A 24,746-nucleotide genomic window follows, 5' to 3' on the forward strand; every position below is an offset into this window, starting at 1 on the left:
CAGCCAATCTGTGTGTCCCTCTCACATCCATATTTCTCTCTCTCCACCCCCCCCACTCTCTAAAAAAAAAAGTTGCTGAGGTATAGGTGTAGGTTCTCCAGAAAGATAAAATGTCCTTAGATGTTACACTCAACTCCCCCCCAAAGAATGTTTTGGGTTTTTTTTCCTGATTCTAAAATTTTTTTACCTGTTAATATATTCTGCCCTGGTTTCTCCTCATTTTGTTGTACTTTTTCTCTTGTTACCTTTTATGTTGAAAGTGAAGCCACGAGGCCAGGCTGGTTTCTCCCAGATGCCTACGGATTAGCAAGAGCAGCAGCCCAGGGTTGGGGACCTGTGCCTTTCTTCCAGCTCCGCCGCTCTATCTTCTCTGGCACCAGAGCTGCCACTTGGCCTCTCTGGGTGTTAATTTTCTCTTCTGAAAATGAGAACTATCCCCCTCTTACCTTCCCCAAGGATGCGGTGAGAGTTAAAGGCTTTGTTAAACTGAAAAGCACAAAAGGCATAGAGTATAGATATGTGTGACTAACTCCCTCCAGCTCCACATTTCATCTCCTTATAGCCAGCCTGCGCGCTCCTTGCAGACGGAGATTGTCCCATTTATCTTTGCGTCTCCTTTCCCGGGGGCTGTGTGGGGGGCGAATCCAAGCTAAGGAAGTGTTTGTATAGTCCACACACTTCTCCAGGGGCTCCTGCTGGGAGGCTTTCTGTGTCATTTGCACGATTCCAGGTGCCAAGGTGTCTGCAGGCTCAGAGCGGCTGAGCTTGTAACCAGACGCTGCTGGGAATGCTTTGTCTTCTGTCCACAGACAGGCGGGGGAGGGATTCGAGGCTGGCTGTAGGCAGTTCAGATCGGTGCTCCAGGCTCCATCGAAGGCCTTGCATGTATAATCTATAGCAATTTTGGTTTTCCTGGCTTGTCTTATTGACCAACAAGTTCTGAAAAGATACTCTGTCCACTTATCGGAGGAATTTTACAGACCGTGGAACGGCACTGATAGAGGGCCTGCAGCTGCGTCCGCAGGTTCCAACTCACTTCGTCAGACTCTGGGCACCTTCCGAAGGACAAGTGGCTGGGAGTGAAACAATCACTCATTTTCTTAATTGGGGGCTAAGGGGAATATTTTTAAAGCATGAGATCAGATAAAAATGACCTACTTACATAAAAATCTCCTTCCCAAAGGAGTCTACGGAAGGAAGGTCGCTGCTCCCGTTTCTGTTCTCCCACCTCCTTCATTCAGTCACTAATAAAGATGCGGCTCCGTGTGCGCCAGACACTGGGGTGGATGCGACATGAGCCTGGTGCCAGCGACCTCTGACCTCATGGAGCCCCAGCCATTGGAAAAGATGCCCACTAAAAGATGACCTTGTACTTAGTGTAATTACTGTGTGACAGGCTGGTAAATCTGCTTCTGACTGTCTCAGACTTGACGGCAGAGGGCCAAGAGCCTGCACATCTCTAAGGGAGTTGCTAGGCCACTAAGTAGGACAGACTAAGGACTCATGAAACCGACCCTGCCAGCAGTTATGATCACCCACACGGGTGAGGCAGGAGAACGGAATGAATAAGTGATTTCCAGAGAAAGTTGTCAGTGTAAGTCCCCTACCTCCCAGGGGAAGGAGAGGAGATCTTCTCACTTCAAGCCATGTGAGAGAAGCTTTAAGGAACCGCCCCTCCCCTGTGTGAAGAAAGGTGCTTGCTGGGCCAAAGTGCAGAGAGGTGGGTTCTTGGTAGTGAGTGGCATTCATTCCTGCTTCCGTGAAACAGGTAGATCCTTGAGGAATCTGGTCTGGGTTGCCCTAGATGCCGCTTCTGACTCGAAACAGTGAGCATATCAGATGCTAAACACGGACAATGTTTTCACTCTCTGTTTGTAAATCTTTCCTTAGGAAAGTGTCTTTCTTCCTGGGTATGTTTTGTGTCACTTAAAGAATTTGTCTTTGCTGAAGGTGGGTGTGGGCAGGGCTCCCTCCCTCCTGACAGCCACTGGAGGGTGGTGAGCAGGCTCCCGCGCCAGCCTCCAGGGGGCACCGGCCTGGCAGGCAGGCGTTAGCGCTCACGCTGTCTAAGGCGAAGGGTCAAGAAGCCCCTGCCGTCCTCAGGACCCCAGATATCCCACCTGACAGGTAGATGAAGATGCTACCCCACCGCTCAAGGGACCCCAAGGGACAATGCAGTTCCTGGGGCCCATCCCCTGCCGGAAGTTGCGTATGGGGCGCCAGGAACAAGAAGAGAGAAACTAGTTACAATGTGAGATGCTGGCAGCTATGAAATATTTCTGTTTTTGATGACAAATGTGTTGCCTACCGCTTCAGGCTCGCAGGTGGTTTATAAAATGGGTGGTTTATAAAACGGGCCACACGCTTTGTCACTGTCAGCCTTGTCGGCAGTGCCCATTGCTTCCAGGGGCCCACACTGCTCCCCACTGACCTCTGTGTACCTGAGCTAAGAAGCCCCAACTGTCCACAGGTACAAACCGGTGCTTGTTCACAAACTCGGCTGTCCCGAGCAGGCAGCCAGAATGAAATCGAGAGCGCGCTGTTTAATTTAATGAGGCCAGCACCGAGGCTCGGCCGGTTCCTCCTGACTCGGAACCGGCGGTGCTGGCTTTGAGCGGGGCCGGTGCTGGCTTTGAGCGGGGCCGGTGCTGGCTTTGAGCGGGGCCGGTGCTGGCTTTCGCGCTGTTGCTTCCGTCCTGCCGTATGATTTTATCAGCTCTGCCCTGTCCTCCTGCCCTCAGAACAGACTGCCCTGGGCACCGCATTTAGTTCCTGGCGAGGACTCGGGCGAGGAGGGAAGGCCGGGAACCCGAACCCACCCAGGTTCCAGCGCTCCCCGCTTTCACCCTCCTCTGCACAGCTGGCGAAACCGTCTGTGCGGGGCTCTTACGCACAGGCGAACTGTGTGTCGGGTTGCTCTAAAAAATATAAAATGGAAGAAACTATTATCTGAAAAGTATGGGTCCTTTGTTGTCGTCTTTTTCAATCCTGAAGGTAGATTTTCATTTTCCTGCTGTCCTTTGGTCCAGGCAGAACCGAGCAAGAAGGCCCTGGTTCCTTTAGCTCCATTCCTGTTTTTCCTCGTCTCTTATACACCCTATTGTCACCCCTCACTCAGCCCCGAGACTGCACGCTTGTCTGTAAAGTGCCTGGCGAGACGCTTACAACAGGATCAAAGTCAGTGTGAAAGACAATTAAACAAACTTATTTTCAGTTCCCATTAGTTGCCATGACAGAAATTTAGCTTTCCCAGGAGATCTAGTGGGATTCTTAGCCTTTGTGGGTGGGTTTTGTTGCCAGAAAACTCTGAGGCCCCGCATGGGATGTTATGGGCACCAGTCGCTTCTTGTGTCCGTCCAAGAGCTTTCCGGTGGACGCGCGAGGGAGCCCTTGTCTTTCCTAAGCCGGATTCTGCGTGTCCGGCGTCACTCTGGGAGCTTGGAAACACTTCTGCGGCCAGTGGCGTTCAGGACCCAGTCCTCAGGCCGCTCCCTGGCCAGCGGCCGGCCGTCACTTTAGAGCAACCTCAGGACCCCACTGGGGCATTGACTGCCCTCTTCAGGCCCCAAAGTTCTGCCTCACCTGTGGCCTTTCCTTTGTGTTCCTCTCCTGCCCACCCTGCTCCCAGATGCCATCACCTGTATCTCCCGATGGCTTTGTACAGAGCTTTTCCCTGGATGCAGGTCAAAGCTTCCACGTCCAGGACAGTCCTGTCACTCAGCCTCTCCTCGCTGTGGGGAAAGGATGGTGTGCAGGCTGCCCACCAGCTCCTTTACCCGCCTTTTCTCCTCTGATGGCGCAGGGCATGGAGAACAGCTATTACTTTCTATGATTTTCCTAATGCTTCTATTTGAGTTAAACTCAAAGGTCATCTTTTTGGCACGTGGCATTAATTAACTAAGAAAAATTTTTTAAAAATCTGGAAGCAGACACTTTTCAAACTCCCCTTCCACCCTCCAATCTTTGTCATTGTCTTGAAAACTATAATCAATATCAATTAGCTGCCTGTTTAGAAACATATGGAAAACACAGCATCTGGGAAAATACTCTCTTTTTTTCTGATAAATTCTTTTTAAACTGACTGATTCTCTTTTGAGGTTTAAAGATGTAAGCTTAGGAGCTGTCTGATTTCAAGGTTGTGGGGCAGTGTCTAAAATTCTTAGAAGTACAGCTGTTCAGGTCTAGAGCCTGAATTCTAGCAAGTCATTCAAATGCAGAGTCATCTGTTAGAAAGTGATCAAGTGGATGGTTTTCTGCACGGTTTTCCGTCTTGTTGAGCTGGTGTCATTCATTGCCATTTTCCTCTGCTCGGTTATTTTTGTTGTAACATATCTTCCACATTTTGCATCGTGCCTTTTCCTAGTAGCCTCCTACTTCACATCTGCTAAAATAATTTCCCAAATGCCAGTTTAAGAAGAATTAGGTCACTTATTACCACTTGCCTCAAAATCAGATACCCTCCCCATGAACTTTTGTCCATTCATTCAGTGAATGTTTGAGGGCCCACCAGGAGCACCTGTGCTTTCCAAATGTGGGGTTTAATTTGGGGTTCCGTCATATCTGGGTTTACTACCTTTTCCTGGTACATGAGCTCTTACAGGACAGTCAGGTGCACATTTCCTATATGCTCTGTTCCTCTGTGAAGGTTCTAGAACTTGATGAGTAAGCAGTGAAGAGGTGTTGGAAAGTTTAGCATTATTGTGGTATTGCTTCTGAGGGTTTCATTCCAAACTTAATGCCCCTCCTATGTTTTTCAATTAGGCTGTTCTTTCTGAGTGTGAACAAAGAGGCTTTTAACATACTTTTGTAGTTAGGTGATGGGAAATGCTGGAACACCCTGCCTTTCACTTTTCCAGGGAGAAACCCTGATTCAGAACCAAGGTTGCCCAGAGGTGGCGAGAAGGTCGGCAGACCAGAGTTGGTGGCAGGTGGACAAGGCCAATAGGTGCTGTGCAGGGTCCCCCTTGCCAGCTTTTAGCCAGAACAACCTCCCCGGGGGTAGGGTTGCAATGTTGAAGTTCTGAATACAGGTTCACCTCCTTAAGAGAGCTGAAAACCACACTGGTGTGGAGGCTTGTTATTTCCAGTTTATTAAAATGAAGAATCCAGAGGAGGGCGACCTAGAGCTGTCAGGGTTCATTTGCATAGATCTTGGGATGATCACTCTGCATCTTTGCCCAGTTTCCCAGTTGATAAAATGGCCCCAAATGTAACCTAAATCTACACCACAATTTAAATTAAAATTTTCATCTCCTCTAGTCAAAGAAGACAGAAAACAGTAGCGTGCTTTTCATTTTTTGGAAAATCATCTAGTCGAACCCCAGGCACTTAGTTTTGAGCATAACACATCCTAAGTCCCTTCTTTATGAGCCCCTTGCTCCAGGTTTTAAAATTATTTATGTGTTTTTACTCCACTCTGCAGTATTTCCACGTTCCTTTTAGAAACTCTGGCCGCTGTTAAGAATACACTGTACTGATTACGATGAGAAAATTACTCTCATAATTCTCTTTACCCTCAAACTGTGTTTATTGAATCAGATTTCCCAAAGTCCTAGAATTCCCTTGGCCATGCGTGGTGTTTAGTAATGATCACCCTGCTCTCCTGACAGAATGAATGCAATTTCCAAGATGCCTAAACTATCAGCAGGGATCCGTTTGAAAGTGCTGCAGAATCTGATTTATTGAGTCTCGGATGATTTTTCTGTTGTGTGCTCGAGTCTTATTAATGCAGACCTAACTCTCAGCACCTCTGTCTCGGGTGGCTGCCCGGCCGGGTGGGAGGCAGTTCCAGGCCGGGCGCGGTAACCGGCCCTGTCCTGCCCCACGGCCCAGGCCCCGCGGGTCGGGGCAGCCGCTCTCTGAAGTCCGTGCGGTGCGGCCCGCGCGGCCCGGGCTCGGGTCCCGCGTCCACCTGCTCCCTGGGTGACTGGACAAGACCCTGGGATCCTTCCTACCTCGGCCTCCTTGCCGAGGGCGCGGGGATAATAATAACCGTAACCATGCTGCTGCAGAGGGTTAAATGAGAATGAATTACTAAAGCGTCACCCGGCGCGGCGAACCCCCGCCTTAGGCAGGCGGTGCCCGCGGCGGACGCCGACGGTCTCGCACTGAAGCCCGTGAGCAGCGTCCGTCCCGGTGCAGCGGCCGCCCCGCAGGCAGCGTCTCGGGAGGGTCCTGGCGCCGCCCTCCGCAGCTGGTTTCCGAGCACTCGTCCCCGCCCGCCGGGGCTCCCCCTGCCGGCTGGGCTCGGACCCGCGCCCCGGCCCCCCGCCGCCGGCCCGCACCGCCGCGCCCCCGCCCGCCCCTGGGCGCCCCTGGCGGGCCTCCCGGGTTCATGCGCTCGCCTCCCCGCGGCCCCCCGACTCCTGCGCCCCGCCGCCCCTCCCGCAGAGCGCACGGCCCCTTTTGGGGACTGACCGTCGGAGCCTCGCGTGTTCTGACCCCCCAACTCTGAAAGGAAGGGGGGGGTCCTGCTTCTCCCTAACCTCCTGCCCCTCGGCCCTGCTTCATAAATGGGAAAACAGAAACAACTCTGTCGCTGCGGTAATTTCGGCCAATGCCTCGGCCCCCCGGGTGCCGCGGGCTCGCTCGCCCGGGGCGGGAGGCTCTGCGAGGCAGCCTCCAGCCCGCAGCCTCCCCGCGCCAGCGGCTCCTCCCGCACCGGCCGCCGGGTGGGTTCCCAGGGCCGGGCGACCCGGGCGGCCAGGCGGCCCGAGCGCGCCACCTGGCGGACGCCCCGAGCGCTGTCCCCAGGTCTACCTCCTTATGCCTCGTTTCCTACTGCAGCGCCGGGGAAAATTAGCTAAAAATTAGATTCTGGATCATTACAAAATGGCTGTCAGGCAGATTCATGATGAATAATCTACCTCTGGTTGAACTAGTGCAAGTGACTTTTAGCTGCTTCAGATCTCATTTTAGTGGGCAGTAGCCAATATGTTTTCAACAGGGACTTTTGAACGGCCAATTCTGCATTTTACATGCATTGGTTCAAACAGAAAACTTTACATGCTAGGTAGTACATCAGAGGGTTCAGATTTTTTAGTCAGTTTTGGAGGAGCTGTGTTTTGCATGAATTTTTTTTTTAAAGGCAACATCTTGCTACCCGGAGGGTGATCAGCATCACTCAGGGGCTCCTTAGAAAAGTGGAATCCCGATGCCCATTCCAGACCCGCTGCACCAGAATCTGCGGAGATTTGTGGGCACATGACAGTGTGAGACATGCAGGTGCAAAGGACTCTTAGGAGAGCCAGATGCAAGACCCATGTTCTCACCCCCTGCCGCCACCTCCTTACACCTCTCCCCTCAGCCCAGTGGCCCCTGCTGACACAAGATCATGGCGCCTGCCCTGTCTGTCCCTGGGTCAGCTGAGAAAGAATTGAAATTATATGCAGCAAGTTGCTTTGAACACGGTGCAAACCTGTGCAAATGTAAGGGGAAATTACGATTCAGAATTTTTACATTTCATGCTCAGCCGTCATCAGATAATCTGCTTTACATTAGCTCCCTCAGCTGCAGGGTGAGGATTTGCCTGTATCCATTCGTCATGCTTCAGATAGTGTTTGAGCAGAAGGTGTCAAAAGTCTCTCTCAGGCTAGTCTTCCTACAGCTCAAAATAATAAAATTATATTCTGTTTTTCTTAATAAAACCTTTCAAACAACTCACCTTCCTAGGGTCTCACAGCTTTCCCTTGTTGAGCCCAGCATGGGGCACAGTAGGTGCCTAATGATGCTTGTGGATTATACCACCAATGAGCCCTCAGCAAGATCCAAACACTGGCCTGAAGTCTTTCACACTGATCCATTTATGATAATCAGATTATTTATATTATTAGAGACAACATAGCTACAGGAAGACTTGGTCATCTCCCTAATAAATACCAACTATTCATTAAGAAACAGACTCTTAATGGCCTAGAAATCCTTCCGTAGTGCATGCAGATTGAAATAGGTAAGATCATTAACTGTTTACAAACATCACTCCCTTTACCTTGAAATGAGGGAGAGGGTGGGACAAAGAAAAAAACAAGGTATTGCTCTCTTCTTGCATACACTTTAAAACAAAAATCAACAGCCAAGAAGCTGGTGGACAATATGAATGAAATTGTAGGAAAACATATTTGAAGGCCTATGATTCATAAGAGATATTAACATCTGTGTTGCCCGGGTCCCTGTGGCCCCTGTTCCTGAAGAAATGGTACTAATGGTCAGATAGTGAAAGTGAAATAGAAAAAATCATCACATCGTTCTCCACCAAACTGAGGCACAGAAATATTCCATTCTAATTAGGTTAGACTTTGGCACTATCTACATTTTTTGAAATTATGAACCTTTTGCCCCTAATTTACTAAATAGAATAAAAATACGCTTTTTTATTGAATTTATTGCAATTAGTAATGTTCTCTCTGATCCGTTAAAAGAGTTCAGAATATTAGTGCTTTAAAATGACCTCCCATAAGGTTACAATGTGGGAGGGGAACATATACTCCTGCTTGCACTGCAGACGGCCTGCCGAGCGGACCGTCGGAAGCAGGGCTTGGCGGTGCTCCGCTCACCTCTGACCCCCTGCCGGTGTCTGTGTGCTGCGTTGGTGTTTTATAAGAATGGGTTTAATAAAAGAGTGCAAGAACTACCACTTTACCTTTTTATTTTTTTTTCAACTTTTTACCTTGAAAATTTTCAAATCGAGAAACACCAAAATTTTTTGAAAAGTACACTGACACACATCTAGAGTCACTAACAGCATGTTTGCCACATTTGTGTTCTTTTGTCTCTCAAATTCCCTCTCTCTACCCGTGCCCCTTCCCCCCACCCCAAAACAAAACAAAATAACAATAAAGACATGCTCTTAAATAGCCTCAGTAAACAATTGAATTGAGGAAAATTTAACATTGATAGAATGCTCTCAACTAGTACATAGTCTTGATTCAATTTTTGCCAGTTGTCCCAGTGCCGCCCTTTATAGCATTTCCCCCCTGATCCCAGATCTAATCCAGGTTCACATGTTGCATTTAACTGTGGTCCCTATGGTGTCCTTTAAACTGGAGCAGTGCCTCAGTTTTTCTTTGTCTCTCATGACATTAACATTTTTGAAGAGTGCAGGCCAGTGCTTCCTCAGTGCAAATGTGCATTTGGGGCAAAAATACCAAGAGACCATTTTTCACGGAGCATTCCATTAATAGGCACATGATGTTGTTTTGTTCCATTATTGGCGATGGTAACTCTGATCACTTGGTTAAGGTGTTGTCTCCAAAGTCTCCCTTTGTAATCAATAAATAATTTCTAGTGTGTGTGTGTGGGGGGGGGTGTACTCTGATACTATTAATTGTTTCTCAATAAATTTAAGCATCCATTCATGACCTTTGCCTGATCCATTATTACTGCTTTGGTCAAAAATTGAGACTTTCTTACTCTTTTATTTCTTTGCATTTATTAGGTAGAATTCCACTATAAAGACTACTTTTTTCTTCCACCCTTTTTATGTATTTATCTATGTACCTATTTGTTTGTGAGCATCAGTAGCAACTTGCAGCTTGTTTTGATTCAGGTGCTTATGGCTCATACCTCTCATTTTCTTTTGATGCTCATATTGTCGCCCTTTGCCCAGTGGGTGTCCCTTTAGTCTCACTCCTGAGTTTGTTTGACGTGGCCCCCATCAGTTTGTGAGCATTATTTATTCTTTAGCCCTTAGCATATTTATATAGAAGTTTCTCATTCAAGTCACTGCCCAAATGGCAAATTTTATTTCTGCAATAAATCTTTTATTGAGCTGTTGCACTGCCCCAGTTATTGATCTCACTCAAGTTCAATGGGAAACCAGACACTAAATCAGTGCTTACAATACAGTCAGTCGTGGTAGAGGGCACCGTGGAGCACCATGACAAAGCTCACCCCGCTGGACCAGCTAAGGAAGGCTCCTGAGAAAATTCTGTCACCTCCTGGACCTGAAGGATGAATGAAAATAAAAGTGGGGAGAAAGCACAGTGTCCCAGGCGAGGGGAGCACACCTATCCTTGAGGAACCCCCATCCCTGGAACGCCTGCCAGAAATACAACACCAGGGCCCCATCCCAAGTCAATAGATCAGGATCTCTGGGGGGAGTCTAAGGCCTGTATATTTTATTTTCCGCACATAGCTTTAGAAAATTTATCACGAGAAATGGTGTCATGTATCATGGAGCTAAACCCTTCAAGACTAAAATTTAAAAAGATCTGTTTTATTTTATAGGATTTTGAACTCAACAATGAACTAAAGATGAACGTCCTAAACTTGCTAGAAGAGGTCCTGAGAGACCCAGACCTCCTCCCCCAAGAAAGGAAAGCCACAGCCAACATCCTGAGGTAAAAGCACTTGCAGCGGCCTGTGAATTCCATCAGTTCGTTTGTGATGTGTTCACAGGAAATAAGACCCTGTCAGGCCAGAGGGATGTGGCCTTGGCTGCTGGGGGCAGCAGGGATTCTGTTCTCTCGGGTGGAGGGTTACCCATCTTCTCTCTCCTGCTGTCTTGGGAAGGCTTCGGACTGGGGGACATAAGTTGTGTGGGCGTGCGATCGTTGCTGTTTGTGTGGGCAGACAGTGGTTCCCGTAGAACCAGAAGTGAAGGGAGGAAGCCTGAAGGACTCTCCTGCGAGCCCGGCGGGCACTGGCAGGGGCTTCTTTCCTCGCTCGTGTTCACGAGCCGGCGGCGTTTCCGAGGGAGCCCCGTGCAGCTGGCTGTGGATGCACCACCTGGAGGAGTCATGTGTTTTCTTGGCTCGTCTCACTGGTCCTAGGCCAGGTTTACTGTCAGCATCTCAGGCTGGGGCTTCCACATCACGTAGGTTGTGTAAACCTGGACCCCACACTTCCATGTGATAAAGGCTTGAGCTTTGGTCTGTCCCCCCAGCGTCTGAGAAGGTAACGAGCTTTCTTGTAGCTTCTTGAACTAATGGGTGGATTTTTCCTAGTGCCCTCCACATGGAGGGGGCAGCCATCAGGGGCTTTGTGCAGACATTTCAGCTCTCTGCCTCACTCGTGGCTGTCCGGTCTGTCTCTGCCCAGCATCTGTCTGCTCCAGCCTGGTTCTCCGTCACTGTTCTGACTTCTAATTCCCTCTTCACTTGCAACCTTTGAGAAGAGTTCTCTTTTTCTTCCTTTGTTTCTTTGTTACCCAGGATAACAAAGAGTGTGTGGAGGGGAGCCCATTTTTGCTCAGTCCTCCAGGTTGTTAAAAGTCCCTCCCTGATGCAGCAAGGGCAGATTTGGGTCTGTAATGTTTTAACAACTGGCCCGTAAGGCATTCTTAGCCCTGTTAGCTCAAGACCTAATAGCCAGCCCCGTCTTTGGTCTAGGAGTTGTCATGGGTTGAATTGGGCCCCCTCTCCCTCAAAATATATTGAAGTCCTACTCCCCATAACTCAAAATGTGACTTTATTTGGAAATAAGGCCCTTGCAGATGTAATGAGTTAAGATGAGGTCATACTGGAGTCTGGTGGGCCCCTGATCCAATGTGACTTATAAGAAGACGGCCACCTGAAGACGGAGACGCAGAGAGAAGGCCACGTGAAGATGAGAGGAGATGGGAGTTATATGGCTGCAAACCCAGGAATGCCCAGGGGCTCACATAAGCCCGGAGGGAGGGGAAGCCCTGCTTGGGAGAGCATAGGAGGCGATGGCCTGGCAGGTCCCAGAGGGGAAGCAGCGGGAGATTAACCATTCACCTCGTGAGGGGTGCGGGGTCCGCCCCAGGCCGCGTGGAGGACACGGCTCCCGGCCGCAGCAGCGAGCCGGCGGCCCAGAGAGCGGCCGCCCCAGCCTGGTGGCTCTTGGCGCTGCTTTTAAGCCCACTGAGTTCTACTATTGAAGGGAAAATTTTCAGTCATGGAACTTGGATGATCCCATCTCCTTTAAGTTTTCTTTCCTGGTGTTTCATTATAAATGCACAGATATTAGACGGGTCAGACTGACCGGTAGGTGTGAGGAGCCTGGAGAGCTTGTGGAAGCTTTGAGGCGGTCGGAGACCAGAAGCAAATTCAGCCCCCCTGGGCACTGGGCCAGAGCTCCAGGGGCCTTCACATCCAAAGAGAGACATTCGTGAATATGCGTCCCAGTGAATGTGAGTTATAATTGTGAGAAATGAAAACATTGCATAGAGAAGTGCAGTCCTGACGTTTGAGGTTCCTACGCACCCAGATCATATAACAGTGATAGGTCAGTGTGAAACAGGTATATAAACGTATTTTACATGAATAAAACAAAGCAAGAGCTTTCCGTGATGAGCCTCGCAGCCTCACGGGTTACTTCAAGCTTCATTGGCACAGGTAGCTTGTTGCCCTGTTTGTAAATAAAAACCTCTGCTCAAGAATCTTATATTTCTAAAATACCACCCCCTCCAGCGTTGTCTAATTGGATGGCTTCTGAGCCTCTGCAGTGTAGAGTTTTTTGTAAACAACTAACATGCCCCAACATGAAAAGAAACAATGACTGACTTCTTGGAGTGTCAAGTGGAATGAGTTCAAGTCATGCAAACCTCACAAAGCTCTCAGCAGCATCAGTAGGATCTAGGAAGAGAGAAAATGTTACATAATTTAATGGGACCAGAATGCATCGTGGAACATCAGGGTAAGATCATTGAGGGGAGGAACGTTTGATAGAAGCAAACTAAGTTCTTGGCCATTTCTTTCCAAGGGCAGAATGTAGTCCATCCTCATAAAAAAGGTCTTTTCCACGGGTTCATGCAGTTATGTGGCCACTGATCTCTCCAGAAACTGAGCCTGCAGTGGAAAGAATGGCATATACTCTAGCAGACAGTCACTTTTATTCCCTACGTGTAGCCCTTCCGTGTGACCCAGTAGTCTTTGGAGAAGGAGCTGTGTGCACTCATTTTCTCCCTCACCTGTGTCTGTCCTTAACCCTATGAGGACTGTTTCTTTCTGCTCACAAATGACATGGCTAATCGCTGACAAGGGGACTGCCCCGCCTATGGTCTAGAAGGATTCTGCTCCCCGGTAAACAGCCCAGAGCCTTTGTAACGAAGGAGGAAGACAGAGGAAAGGGAATTGAGTGTGTTCTATGCTGGGCCCTTGAAGAGGTGCCTCCCATAAGCCTGCTTAAGACAAACCAGAGTAACAGGAGAGCACAATTGGAACAAACCTGGCCCAGTTAGTCAGTTTCTTTGTGCTTTTGTTTCCTCATCAGTAACATGCTACTTTGAAGGGACTTCTTATAATACATGAGATAGTGTGTGTCAGATGCTTAGCACACACCTGGCATGGCGTGGGCGTGCAATAACCCATCTCTGTTGATTTTTTATTTTGGAGAATGGTAGTTTTGTTTTAATCAATTCAAAACACAACAGAACGTAACATCATTTCTTTTGAAACCAGCTTCCTCCCATAGATAGGCTACATGCTTTGGGACTGTTTAAATATTGTAATACTTTTGTTATACGATTGTGCCTTCATTTCAGAAGACTTAAAATCCTTGGCTCAGATGGCAAGTTATATAATCAGTATAATTCTGGACACTGGACTTGGGAGAGACAGGATGTATTACTCCTACTGTGAAACTGGCACCCACTTCAGTGATAATTAACTTCTGTATTTATTCATTCATTCATCACTTATCAGAAAAGAATTCTTTTGAGAGGTGAATGACACTGCGTGTGGGGATGCGGCACCTACTCTCAGGAAAGTCTATCTGGGAGGCAGGGGGAGAGTTTACCTGCTGGCTCTGCCTCTCATTGTTCAGAGTTTTGTCGCAGAGGAAGTCCCCTGAGCTTCTGGCCTACACATGAGCAGGGAGGAAGCAGCTCTGCGTCTTCAGCCTCAGCAGGGAAGGGCCAGGGCTGGGGAACAGAGGGGCGTGGAGGGGCACTCGGCCTGTTAGAAGCCCTGATGGATGGATCGGATGGATTGGGTATAGCAGGAGGCCCGAGTCGCGCTCAGCTCACCCCCAGCTTCCCTGCCACGCTGGGTGTTTTACTTACGACCTCCTAGAAACAAGTGGGCTCTCTGGATGCTCCTGTGCCTTTCTCGCTTGTGTTTTTCTGTCTCCTTCACCGCCTGCCTCCCGCTCAGGCCCAGCCCACAGACCCAAGCCCTGGGCTCTTCCCTGGGGCGCTGATGGGCTTTGCTGTTTCGTTCCTGCCCTGTCTGCTTTCTTTTCATGGGGTATATTTTGGGTTTTTTTAGAGCTCTTTCGCAAGATGACCAAGACGACACTCACCTGAAGTTAGAGGATGTAACTCACGCGGTAAGCTCGCCCGGCTCACCCAGCTCAGTCACCCACCCGCCTCAGAGGCTGCGGGAGGTGGGCCGGCTGCGCGTGGGCTTAGCTCGCCCGTGATGTGCATGTGGCCAGCAGTTCTAAGCTCTCCTTCATCTTCCTCATGGCTAGTCTTGGATGGGCTTTGTGCTTCAGCACCTGCAAGGGCGCATAGGAGCCTCACTCCCGCGGGTGCCTCACCCCCTTCCCCCTTCCCCCATCTCTTGCAGACGGACTGTCTGAAGGCCGAGTGCTTCGAGACCTTGTCAGCCATGGAGCTGGCTGAGCAGATCACGCTCCTGGACCACATCGTTTTCAGAAGCATTCCCTACGAGTGAGTGCTGCCCCGCAGCCCAGGCCCTGTCAGGCGGGCACAGCCGGCTTAGGGCTGGCATCATTCCTGAGCCACATATGTGTGCCCAGGTGTGGGTCTTAATCTTAAAATGGTTTGGTCTCACTGAATGTCTTTTGGTTCCAGTTTATGTTGGAAATGTTGATCTGGAAGTAGTGAGGACTCTCAAGACGGTCACACTTGAGTTTCTGTATGTATGACGATTACCATAGAATACATTTCTCTTTACTCACACTCTTGCATTACAGCAGCCTCGACACAGCTGTGACTGTGGTTCTTGAATCTCAGTGTGCCTAAAATCACTTGGGAAAGCTGTTAAAAACGTACATTCCTAGGTATCTCTCTCAGAGATTCTGCTTCCAGTAAGTGTGAGGCCCAGGAAACTGTATATTCAGTGAGAGTCCCAGCTAAGTATGGGTGGCCCAAGACTTTGAGGAAGACTGATCTTTGGTAAATGGCTGTAAATTCTGCTACCCACTTGCATAAATCAGCAAGTATTGCTGAGCGTTGAGACCATGGGCTCATCACGCAGCCTTTTGATTTCCTCCTGTGTAGAGTAAGGGGGGCTCCCTAAGCCCCCTCCCGGCTGTCATATTTGGTAGCCCACAAACAAGGCCTTTTTTGGGACCAACGGCAACTGTTGGCACATGTCCTCTCTGAACAAAAAACTAAATTGAAGATAACGGAGGCACTGGGCAAGAGATATGAACGTGTCATAGATAGTGAAGAGGACATTTCTGAGGATGGAGGGTCAGGCACGGCAGGACAGACGGTCAAGGGATGGTTAGAGGGTAGAGCTACAGCTCTGTTGGAGATGCCTAAGGGGCAGGGACAGAGGGTGCCCCTGCGACTTTTACGTAGTTTATCTTCTTCCCCTGCCCCTCTCCCAGCACTCATAGACCAAGCTAGGAACATGAAAAAAATAAAACAGAAACGTGGCCCGTTGGCCACAGCGAGGAGCCCAGTGGCTGTGTGGGGACTTGCGTGAGAACCACAGTGCCCCTTGCCCCCGCCTCCTGCTGCCCTCCAGCGCAGTGAGGCCTCTGCGGAGGGCGAGAGAGCAAAGCCCAAGCCAAGCCCTGGTGGTGGCCCTTGGCGTGGTGTCTTCCCGGCACCTTCCCCACCTCTCATCCTGCCCCTCCTTGCTGCTGTGAGCATCTACCTATTACTTCCACCCGTGGAACCAGTACACCTTTTGCCCAGCAGCCTTGAAGGATGGGAGCAGTGCCACCAGCAGCAGGGGACGGAGCACCTTGCCCACTCAGTCAGCATTTCTGGATTGAGGATATGCCAGGGTGATTTTATTTCAAGTTATGTTTCGTACCGACTGTATAAAATAATTCCGGTACGCTCCACCTTGATGGCCCCCTGCTTGCTGTGGTCTGGGGGCCTGCTCGCGGGTGCGGTAAAGAGCAGCAGTGCTGTTTGGGAGACGGACCTTCCAGCAGGCTGAGCTCCCGTCGCCGGGAGGGCCTTCGTCCCGCGAGTGGGCTGCGAGGTGTTTGTTTATCGAGCCCTCCCCACAGTGTACTGTTCTGGGCTCCAGAGAGAACAGGGGAGCGTCCTGCCCAGGGAATCACATTTGCCTGGAGACTGTCAGAGCAAAGTCGAAGGGAACATGCTGTTCTTGATTAACATTTTTGTGATGATTGATTTTTTGGACCTTCTGCTAAGGCGTACATTTTTTTAACAAGCTGATCCGGGGAAAATAGTCTTGGTTTCTGAGTTAGTACTTAACCTCTTTATCCCTCTCATGTTGGTCATTGTTTTCCAACTTCAGAGAAGCGTTTCTAATGATCCTAACAGGGACAAAGTTCCAAACATTTATAAGAGAAAGCTGGAAACTAAAAATCTTTTTCCTTTTTGCATGGAGTGGTGAAATGCTAGAGTTGAGCTAAAATTCATTTGCAGTGGTCAGTGGCAGCAGGTGTTGGGCAAGGTTAAGTTTAATGTATATAATACTAATAATTATTCATGCAAATAATTGACTATTTTTTTAAAGTTTAATTGTTTTTATATTTTGCTTTGAACTTTCAGAGAGTTTCTTGGGCAGGGTTGGATGAAGCTGGATAAAAATGAAAAGACACCTTACATCATGAAAACCAGCCAGCACTTCAATGATGTGAGTAACCTTGGAAATAAACCCTTGAGTATGTTACGGGAAGATAAATATCGGGGTCTTAAGATTCTTTTTCTAAAATAAAGCTACCCACCTTTAAAAAAGAATGACGTAAGTTAAAGACAAGCTTTAATATCCTCTAAGAGCTCACAGTGATGTTGTAGTTTTCAGTTAACTTCCAGATACAAGAGGTTCACTTCTGATGGTGCCCAAGCCTGGCAAGTGTTCAATAACGCATAGGCTGGTGTTATTATTTTCATCATAATCATTATCACTTCATGGTCACAGATCGACCAGTTCTAACAGAAGGAACAGCACAGGTGTCACTGGTCCCTGGTGGTGCTGGTGACATAAGGTTGGGCCGGTGCACCTCCTCCTCATCGTGACTGAACACATTCCAGGGTTAGAAGGGACCTCTCTGAGCATAATTGCAGGACTGTGGTGGCCGTGCACAGCGGTGACCAGTGGTTGGTCCATCTCCTGAGTTGATTTTCTCCAGCAGTAAGATGGATTTGCTTTATACCCACCGACTCATAATTTGTTCTGTTTTAATGGTCTTGGTCCCGAATTAGAACCACAGGTGTCAGAGTGTCTTCAGGCCTTTCCAGGGAAAAGGGCAGGCTCTCTTTGCAGTTACACTAAACTATAATAAAAGGAAAATGACTACCAGGAACCCCATAGGTAAATTAGCAGGTCATTTAGAGCAGTGCCACTGCTGCCTAAAGGACGGGACACATGGCCCGCCCAGAGCCCCTGCTGTGGAAAACAAACTTCCCTGCCTGTGTCATATACACACTGGACTATAATGGACACTGATCGGGTTCGATCCCAAGCTCCACACCCAGGTCTCCACTTCGATGGCCACTGCATTGTGCTCTCAACAGTTTGCAGATGAGCTCACCATCAGCACCCCGACCTGCAAGCCTGCTTCTGCATCTATTCTCTGTTCTCGGTCTCAGGCCATGGCCTCACCGTGTACCCACTGGATAGAATGTTAGACCCCAACTCCCTCTTTAGCAGTCAGTCCTATTCCACTCTTTTCCTTTCCACATTCTAAGTGTTGAGCTTCTTAAGCCACTTCTTTTTCTCTTGGCTTTTACTGATAGAATTACAGTGCTTAGCCTTGAAACTACAGGCCCTTTTAACTGCCGGTGGGAAAAACTTCAACAAGACAGGAAGGAGAAAACATTCTCTCCTCCCCTTCACTGAAGTGTTTCTGATTTGAGAGTTGATCAGGTTAGAAACCATTTGATTGGGGCAATGTGTTTTCTTTCTCTGTAATAACTGAGGCTTCCTAGAGTGAATGTTTCACACCAACAAGAGGCAAGGAGCATGTGGAGAGGCCCCAAGAAGTGAGACCCATGGTCTGCAAAGGTTGCCATTCCTTGGGCTTAGCTCATTCTATCCACTTCTGCAGTAATTGTTGGAAATGACTCCTTCATCAAGATTCCCCGTGAGCAAAGTCACCTCTTCCCCCGACAGGCTGGTTCTGTACGGTGCCTATGTTCCCTATGAGGAGGAACAGCCACTCATCAGTTTGTTATTGTCGCAGACTTTAGTTACTCCAGAAAGGTGTTGTCTGAACACGGACTGTGCTCTCCATGCTCCTCGGCACCCCGCTTTCCTGACTTTCCTGCAGGTAACTCGGGTCTGTGGCCCGCATGCGTTGCTTTGTCTCTTAGCCTGCTCTCTCGGCTTTCCCGTTGTCTCAGATGAGTAACCTGGTGGCCTCCCAGATCATGAATTACGCAGACGTCAGCTCTCGCGCCAACGCCATTGAGAAGTGGGTGGCAGTGGCTGACATTTGCCGCTGCCTGCACAACTACAACGGCGTGCTGGAGATCACCTCGGCCTTAAACAGGAGCGCCATCTACCGGCTGAAGAAAACCTGGGCCAAGGTGTCCAAGCAGGTGAGCCGCAGCTGCGACACACCCTGCTGCTGGGAGAGCCGGGCCAAGATAAACATTACTAATTAGGAAATAATGAACGGAAACGTTGCCAAAGAAAGGTGCCGACGTGGGTAATTGCTGTGTTCATACCACTTGATTGATTCCACTCATGTGCGTTTCTAAACGGTTCATTTAGAAAAGAAAATACAACCCCCAACGTTCATTGGAACACATTTGGGGACAACCTCAAACAATGTGGTTGACAGTCAAGAGTTGTTTCCTGAGTTATTTAGAGAAGGCACATTGATCTCAAGTGATGGCCAGTGAGCCTTCTTTCTCCCCCAGAGGAAGGGTGCAGATGCCTTAGGGCAAACACCAGGACGAGGGGCCTCCACATGAACCTCTTTCTTTGTTTTTCACGTGTAAATTTAAAGTTTCCGCATGGTAACTTAGATGTGCAGAAATAGAGCTTTCTTAATTTTCTTTTCATTGGACTTAGCTTGCTCGTGCCTAGCACTTTCATTCAGATGACCTGAATCTCAATTTCCCCCTGCTTTTCCTCCTGGGCTTCTCCACGGCTGCCGGCGGGTGTTGGGGAGGCTCCTCCTGGCTTGTGGTATAGGGTAGCCTGAGGCCCCTCCCAGCAAGCTGCCTGGAAGTGGGTGTTGTCCAGGGCGGGCCACCATCCCCAAGGGCCACCCTCCCATTCTCCCATGGGCCATGGAACAACAGTTCCATTTCTTGGTAAGTATCAGTTGTATTCTTCTAACAAGTTTATGAAAATGATCACACACACAAAAATAAAAAAATTTGGAGTAGAGGATATTGGCAGGTCAATAGCCAATCAGCCAAATATATACTTTGATGATTTGGAAATTAGCACTCAAAGAGATTCATCGTGAACCCCCTGAGTGAGACTTCACCTTTAAAAGTCCCTGTTCAACATCTGCTTTTCAGTCCTTAAGTTCCCGAGCTCCTCACACATTGCCATTTTTCTTTCCCACACATTTCCTCTCTTTTTGGCTGAGTGGTATAGTCACTTTCTCATCTCCACATGTTCTTCTTTTTTTCACATAAAATTTAAACCTAATACCTCATCTTGATACTTTGAAAATCATATCCCATCACAGCAGTCTGCCACTGTGGAAAAGAACTGAGCGCCTTTTGGAAACTCACTCTCTTATCAAACCGTAGGAGTATTTTCGTGACATACTAAGTCATTTGTTTCTTTTTAGACAAAAGCTCTCATGGACAAACTACAGAAGACTGTTTCATCTGAAGGAAGATTTAAAAATCTCAGAGAAACCCTTAAAAAGTATGTCTATCTTTATTAAATTATCCATAATTTATAAATGCATTTAAATAATTGGTGTAGTATATAGATAGTGGCCTACCTCCTACTTTACTTTACAAAGAAAAACAAATAGGAAACAACTTCCATCATCTATGTATTTTTCTGATTTCCCTTTTCTTTTGGAATACCGTGCACACAGTAGGTGTCATATAGATATACTCACAGTATGCAGAGTATTCCAAAGAAGAAAAATATCACCATAGTAAGTCACACCATGATTTACTATAAAAAGTACAGGTATTTCTTAAGCTAAGCATAATGATATGCTGTGATTTGTTAAATTTAAATATTCCAGTACCTAGTGATTATTGTTATCTATTTTTGGCCTTTTATTGGTGGACCATTTGCTGCTGCTGAGAAAGAGAGGTGAAGAGGAAGGGAAGGGAAGGGGTAGGGGATGGGGAAGGGGAAGGGGAAGGGGAGGGAAGGACTATTCACTGAATACTTACTAAGTTACAGATTCCATGCTCAGTGTTTGATATGTTTTGTTTATGTCTCACAACTAACTAGAGACATAAGTTTCAATGTCTTCATTTTATAAACAAACAAAAAAACAAAGCAGGTCTCACAATAGTGTGCAGTTGTACCACTAATTACATCTATACCTTCTAAAACGTTTAAACGCTAAGTAAAACAGAAAGCAAGTTTTACACACTCTAATCACATGGATTTTTCCACCCTGTTCTTTAAGGTTGAGTGTTGGCACTTTAAATAGGCGAGAGCATAGGGCTTCCCTACACGTTTTTACCCCTCAGAGGAGTGTGGCCAGCTGACAGTACTGCAAACAAATACTGCACACAGCACGGCTAGCAAATATTTTGTGTTTGTCTATGTGTTACCCTGTTGTTTGAACATGCCACTGTCTCAAACACATAGTAAAGCGTGGGCTGTAATTTTGTACTATAGTCTACTGGGAGGTGATGTATTTAAAACTGCATATCATGAGTGTGCTTCTGAAAGCGGAATCGGAAGCCTTTATTCTCAGGAAGCAGCAGAGTTGCTCCCTGTTTAACTGGGGAGGGAGATCGATATGTGTGTAACTGAGCACGAGAACCACGCCTCTTGGTTTTGCAGTTGTAACCCCCCCACCGTTCCTTATCTGGGGATGTACCTGACAGACCTGGCGTTCATTGAAGAGGGGACGCCAAACTTCACTGAGGAAGGCCTTGTCAACTTCTCCAAAATGAGAATGGTAGGTGATAACTTCCTAATCCTCCTGTTTCAGTGCCTTCACTGGCTTATAGAGGAGAGGCTAAGTCATGAAAGCCACTGCTTGCTTTTTAATCTCCAAATGGGCAAGGCGGGGAATTGAGCTCCTAGGAAGACTGTCTAAGGCTGACCAGGGATAGACAGATGCTGGAAGCTTCTTGCTCCACCACCAGGTTCTGAGAACCAAGTTAGAAGCAAGGAGCCCATGGACAGTGGCACCCGGAGCCTGCCTCTCCTGAGCCCGAGGCCACCCAGTGCCTCAGGCCACTCAGGCCGCTGCCCCTCTTGCGAATTCAGGGTCTCCTCAGCGTTTCTTACAGCTCCTTGAAAGGCGAGGACCCCGAGCTGAGGGAATGACGGGCGCCTCCCTGAGGGCGGGGCTGGGTGCTCTGGGACGGGCTCCCAGGAGAATGAGCCGCACCACAGGGAAATACTTTGGCTTTGCTTCTGTTGTTTCTCTGTCAGATATCGCACATCGTCAGAGAGATACGCCAGTTCCAGCAGACTTCCTATCGAATAGACCACCAGCCGAAGGTAATATTGCGGTTGTAAGGGAATTTAATAAGGAAAAAAAAATAAATTAATGAATTAGAAACAGCACTAGAGTTGATCAATAATACCAAAAGCTGACTCACAGAAAAGACCAATAAAATAGACAAATCTTTGGCAAGTCTGATGAAGAAAAAAAGAAAGAAGGGCAAAAGACATCAATTTATCATCAAGTCCTATTGATCTGTACATCCTGTATTTCCCTTGAGTCTGTCTACATCACCACCGCCCTGGCCCATGCTACTAATACCCGTCACCTGATCTGCTTGCGTTCACTCTAGAGTGCAAAATCCATTCTACAAATTACAGCCAGAACTCTTTGAAATAAAAAGCAGAATATGTCTGCAACTTGCATAAAATACTTTATTGGTTTCCCGTTGCTCTTAGGATTAAGAAAGAAGAACCCTTGCTGTGTCTAAGAAGTCTTGCATTACGTAGCCCCTTCTCCTCTTTCAAGATTCCTCTCACCTTCTGTTCCCCTTTCCCCTTCCTCTCTCCATCCCAGCCTGCCTTCCTTTCCTTTTCATTTTTTAATTGATGTTATTTTTCAGAATCGTTTTAAGTTTACAGAAAAATTGAGAAAGTAGTACAGAAGATTCCCAGTTTTTCCTGCTATTTCATGGAACTTGACAGACTTATCCTAAAACTGATAAGGAAGTTCAGGTAGGCAAAAAACAGACAAGGCCTTCCTGAAAACTAAGACGAGTAAGGGAGAGCTTTCCTCACTGGATACGGACACGTGTCCTAGACTGTAGCTAATGAAATAGGGATGCAAATTAAGTGGAGCAGGATAAAGTCTGGGTGCATATTTTATCTTTATGAAAATTAATATGGGATAAAGGAGGCATTTTTTTTAAGTGCCAGAAAGAAATAGACCATTCAGTAAATGGAACAGGAATTTTGGCTCTCCATCTTCCATACCAGTCACAAAAATAAATTCCAGATGAGTTCTTTACCTAAATATAAAAGAAACATTAAATGATTTGCATAAAATATAAAAGAAAATATTTATGATCTTTATATCTGAAAGACCTCCTTAAGCACAGAATACAAAGCTGTAAAAGACAAGCTTGATAAATTTTACCCCATCAAAATTTAAAACTCCTACATGACAAAAGACAATTGTTTAAAAAGTCAAAACACAAGCAGTAGATTAGCTGACAATATTTGTAACATATAAAACAGAGATGGAATAAAAGTATTCCTATAAATCCATAAGAAAAGTATAAACAACTCTAGAAAAATTGGCAAAGCTACGCACAGGTAAGTCTCAGCAGAAGAAACAAAAATGGCCAGTACAGATATGAAAAACGCTCGATTTCACTAGTAAGAAGAAAAAATGCAAATTATAATGAGGCGTCATTTTCACCTATCACTATACTATTGTCTGTTTCTCTGGGTTATGCCTGTATGTTCTTTGGCAAATCCTTCATTGATTTTATTTTTTTACATTGAGAATATATTAATACTTTTTCAGTTGTGTGAATTTTTTAAATGTTTAAGAGAATATGTTGAACTGTGTCAGATTCTATTCAGGAAAACGCACATACTGGCGTTCCGACAAAGCTGAAAGCTTAGGATTTCCTTTTTCTCCAGGTCACTCAGTACTTGCTCGACAAAGCCCTCATCATAGATGAAGATACGCTGTATGAGCTCTCGCTAAAAATTGAACCTCGCCTCCCTGCTTGAAGCTCCAGCCTTGCCCTGGCGCGGAGCTTTCCTGGAGGGGGCGGACAGAACTGCAGGCCGTGCCCCCCGTGGGGCCTCGCCGACGGGGACCAGGGCGCAGCCAGCTCTGCTTTGTCCACGGGAGAAGACAGACCGCCACTGGAGTTGTGTCTCCGGCCAGGGAAGCCCAGCTCTTTGGGGTCAGATGCTTCAGGCTTGGGTGGGAAGGTGAAAAGAATGGTATCAGGTAAAGTTGGTGGCACACTCTGCATAGGAGAATGTAGATGGGAGGTGTGGTAGCCGCTTTAATGACACAGGTAAGAAGAAGGTCAGTTTCAAACTCCGGCCCGTGTTGGGTCAGAACTTGGGGATGAGGGTCCATGGAAAGGCCAGCGATGCTTCTCTGGCACTTCACTGGCCTGGGGACACCTACCCAGCTTCTCCTAGGGCATAACTGCTTCCCTCCCCTTTCCTCTGTGACAAGCTTCCAGAAGAGCCGAGGCTTCCTTTGCAGGGCTGGGCCGACACATCAGCAGCCTCAGCCTCCAGCATGTGCATGGATTCAGTGCATGGAGGAATCACGGCATGTTCGGACACTGCTTTTTCAGTCTTTAGGCAACAGGAGAGGAAAGACATGATGAAGTCACGTGCATCTGTACATAACATTTCTTTAATTAAAAACTCAGCAGGCTGTACCCCAGAGGATTCCAGGCAGGGGCTGTGTGGGGGGGGCCTTCTTCCTGAGGCAGGTGCAGAGTTTGCACAAAGGTGCCCGCGTACCTCACCAACAGAACTGCGGAGCAAGACAGAGCCCCGGAGCAGCGGGAAGAGTGGGCCTCAGCCTGAGGGAAAGGGCGCGGCGCTCACAGGCCTTCGCCCTTTGCTGGGCTTGTTTCCTCCCCCCGCCCCCCCCCTCGCGGTAATGCGGGAATCTATTCCCATGCACACAAACCATTTTTAGGCTAGTTATGGACATTGGTTGTATTTTTTAAAAAATCGTTTAGTGAGAATTTCTTTTTAAAACCCACACTTCCACGTGCTGTTGGTAGATGGTTCTTCCCCACCCATCTTTGTTTTTAAATTTTTGTATTTTTGAGTGAAAATATTACATGTGTGTGAAAAATGGGTCCAACCGGTCGACAGCTGTTATATCAGGAAAGCAACTGCCGGGGTTAGTCCTGCTACCCTTCAAGGGGAAAGTGACCTTGCTTTTCCCAGGACTGTTGGTTGTTGAAGAAATAGGGCTCCTCGTGTTTACCCCCTTCTTCTCTTCTCAGGGAGGCCTCTGCTTTAAAAGAAGGAAGAGAAAAAAAATACAGTTATTGCACTTGATACTTTCACTTAGAGGCATGAAGTGTATTGATG

General features: G+C 47.7%; 1 protein-coding gene across 2 annotated transcripts in view; it reads left to right on the plus strand.

Annotated features, from left to right (window-relative positions):
- Positions 1–23,402, plus strand: part of RASGRF2 (Ras protein specific guanine nucleotide releasing factor 2) — a 159,076-nt gene extending 135,674 nt beyond the window's left edge. For both annotated transcript variants that reach the window (XM_087815078.1, XM_087815077.1), the window contains 9 exons: positions 10,225–10,337; positions 14,169–14,229; positions 14,472–14,575; positions 16,631–16,715; positions 18,425–18,622; positions 19,837–19,916; positions 21,030–21,147; positions 21,630–21,698; positions 23,310–23,402. In XM_087815078.1, coding sequence (XP_087671204.1) covers positions 10,225–10,337; positions 14,169–14,229; positions 14,472–14,575; positions 16,631–16,715; positions 18,425–18,622; positions 19,837–19,916; positions 21,030–21,147; positions 21,630–21,698; positions 23,310–23,402 — 921 coding nt within the window. The remainder of the gene's footprint in view (positions 1–10,224; positions 10,338–14,168; positions 14,230–14,471; positions 14,576–16,630; positions 16,716–18,424; positions 18,623–19,836; positions 19,917–21,029; positions 21,148–21,629; positions 21,699–23,309) is intronic.
- Positions 23,403–24,746: the final 1,344 nt, after the last annotated feature.

This window comes from Miniopterus natalensis, chromosome 3 (genome assembly GCF_054644295.1).
Source record: "Miniopterus natalensis isolate mMinNat1 chromosome 3, mMinNat1.hap1, whole genome shotgun sequence".
NCBI classification, from domain to species: domain Eukaryota; kingdom Metazoa; phylum Chordata; class Mammalia; order Chiroptera; family Miniopteridae; genus Miniopterus; species Miniopterus natalensis.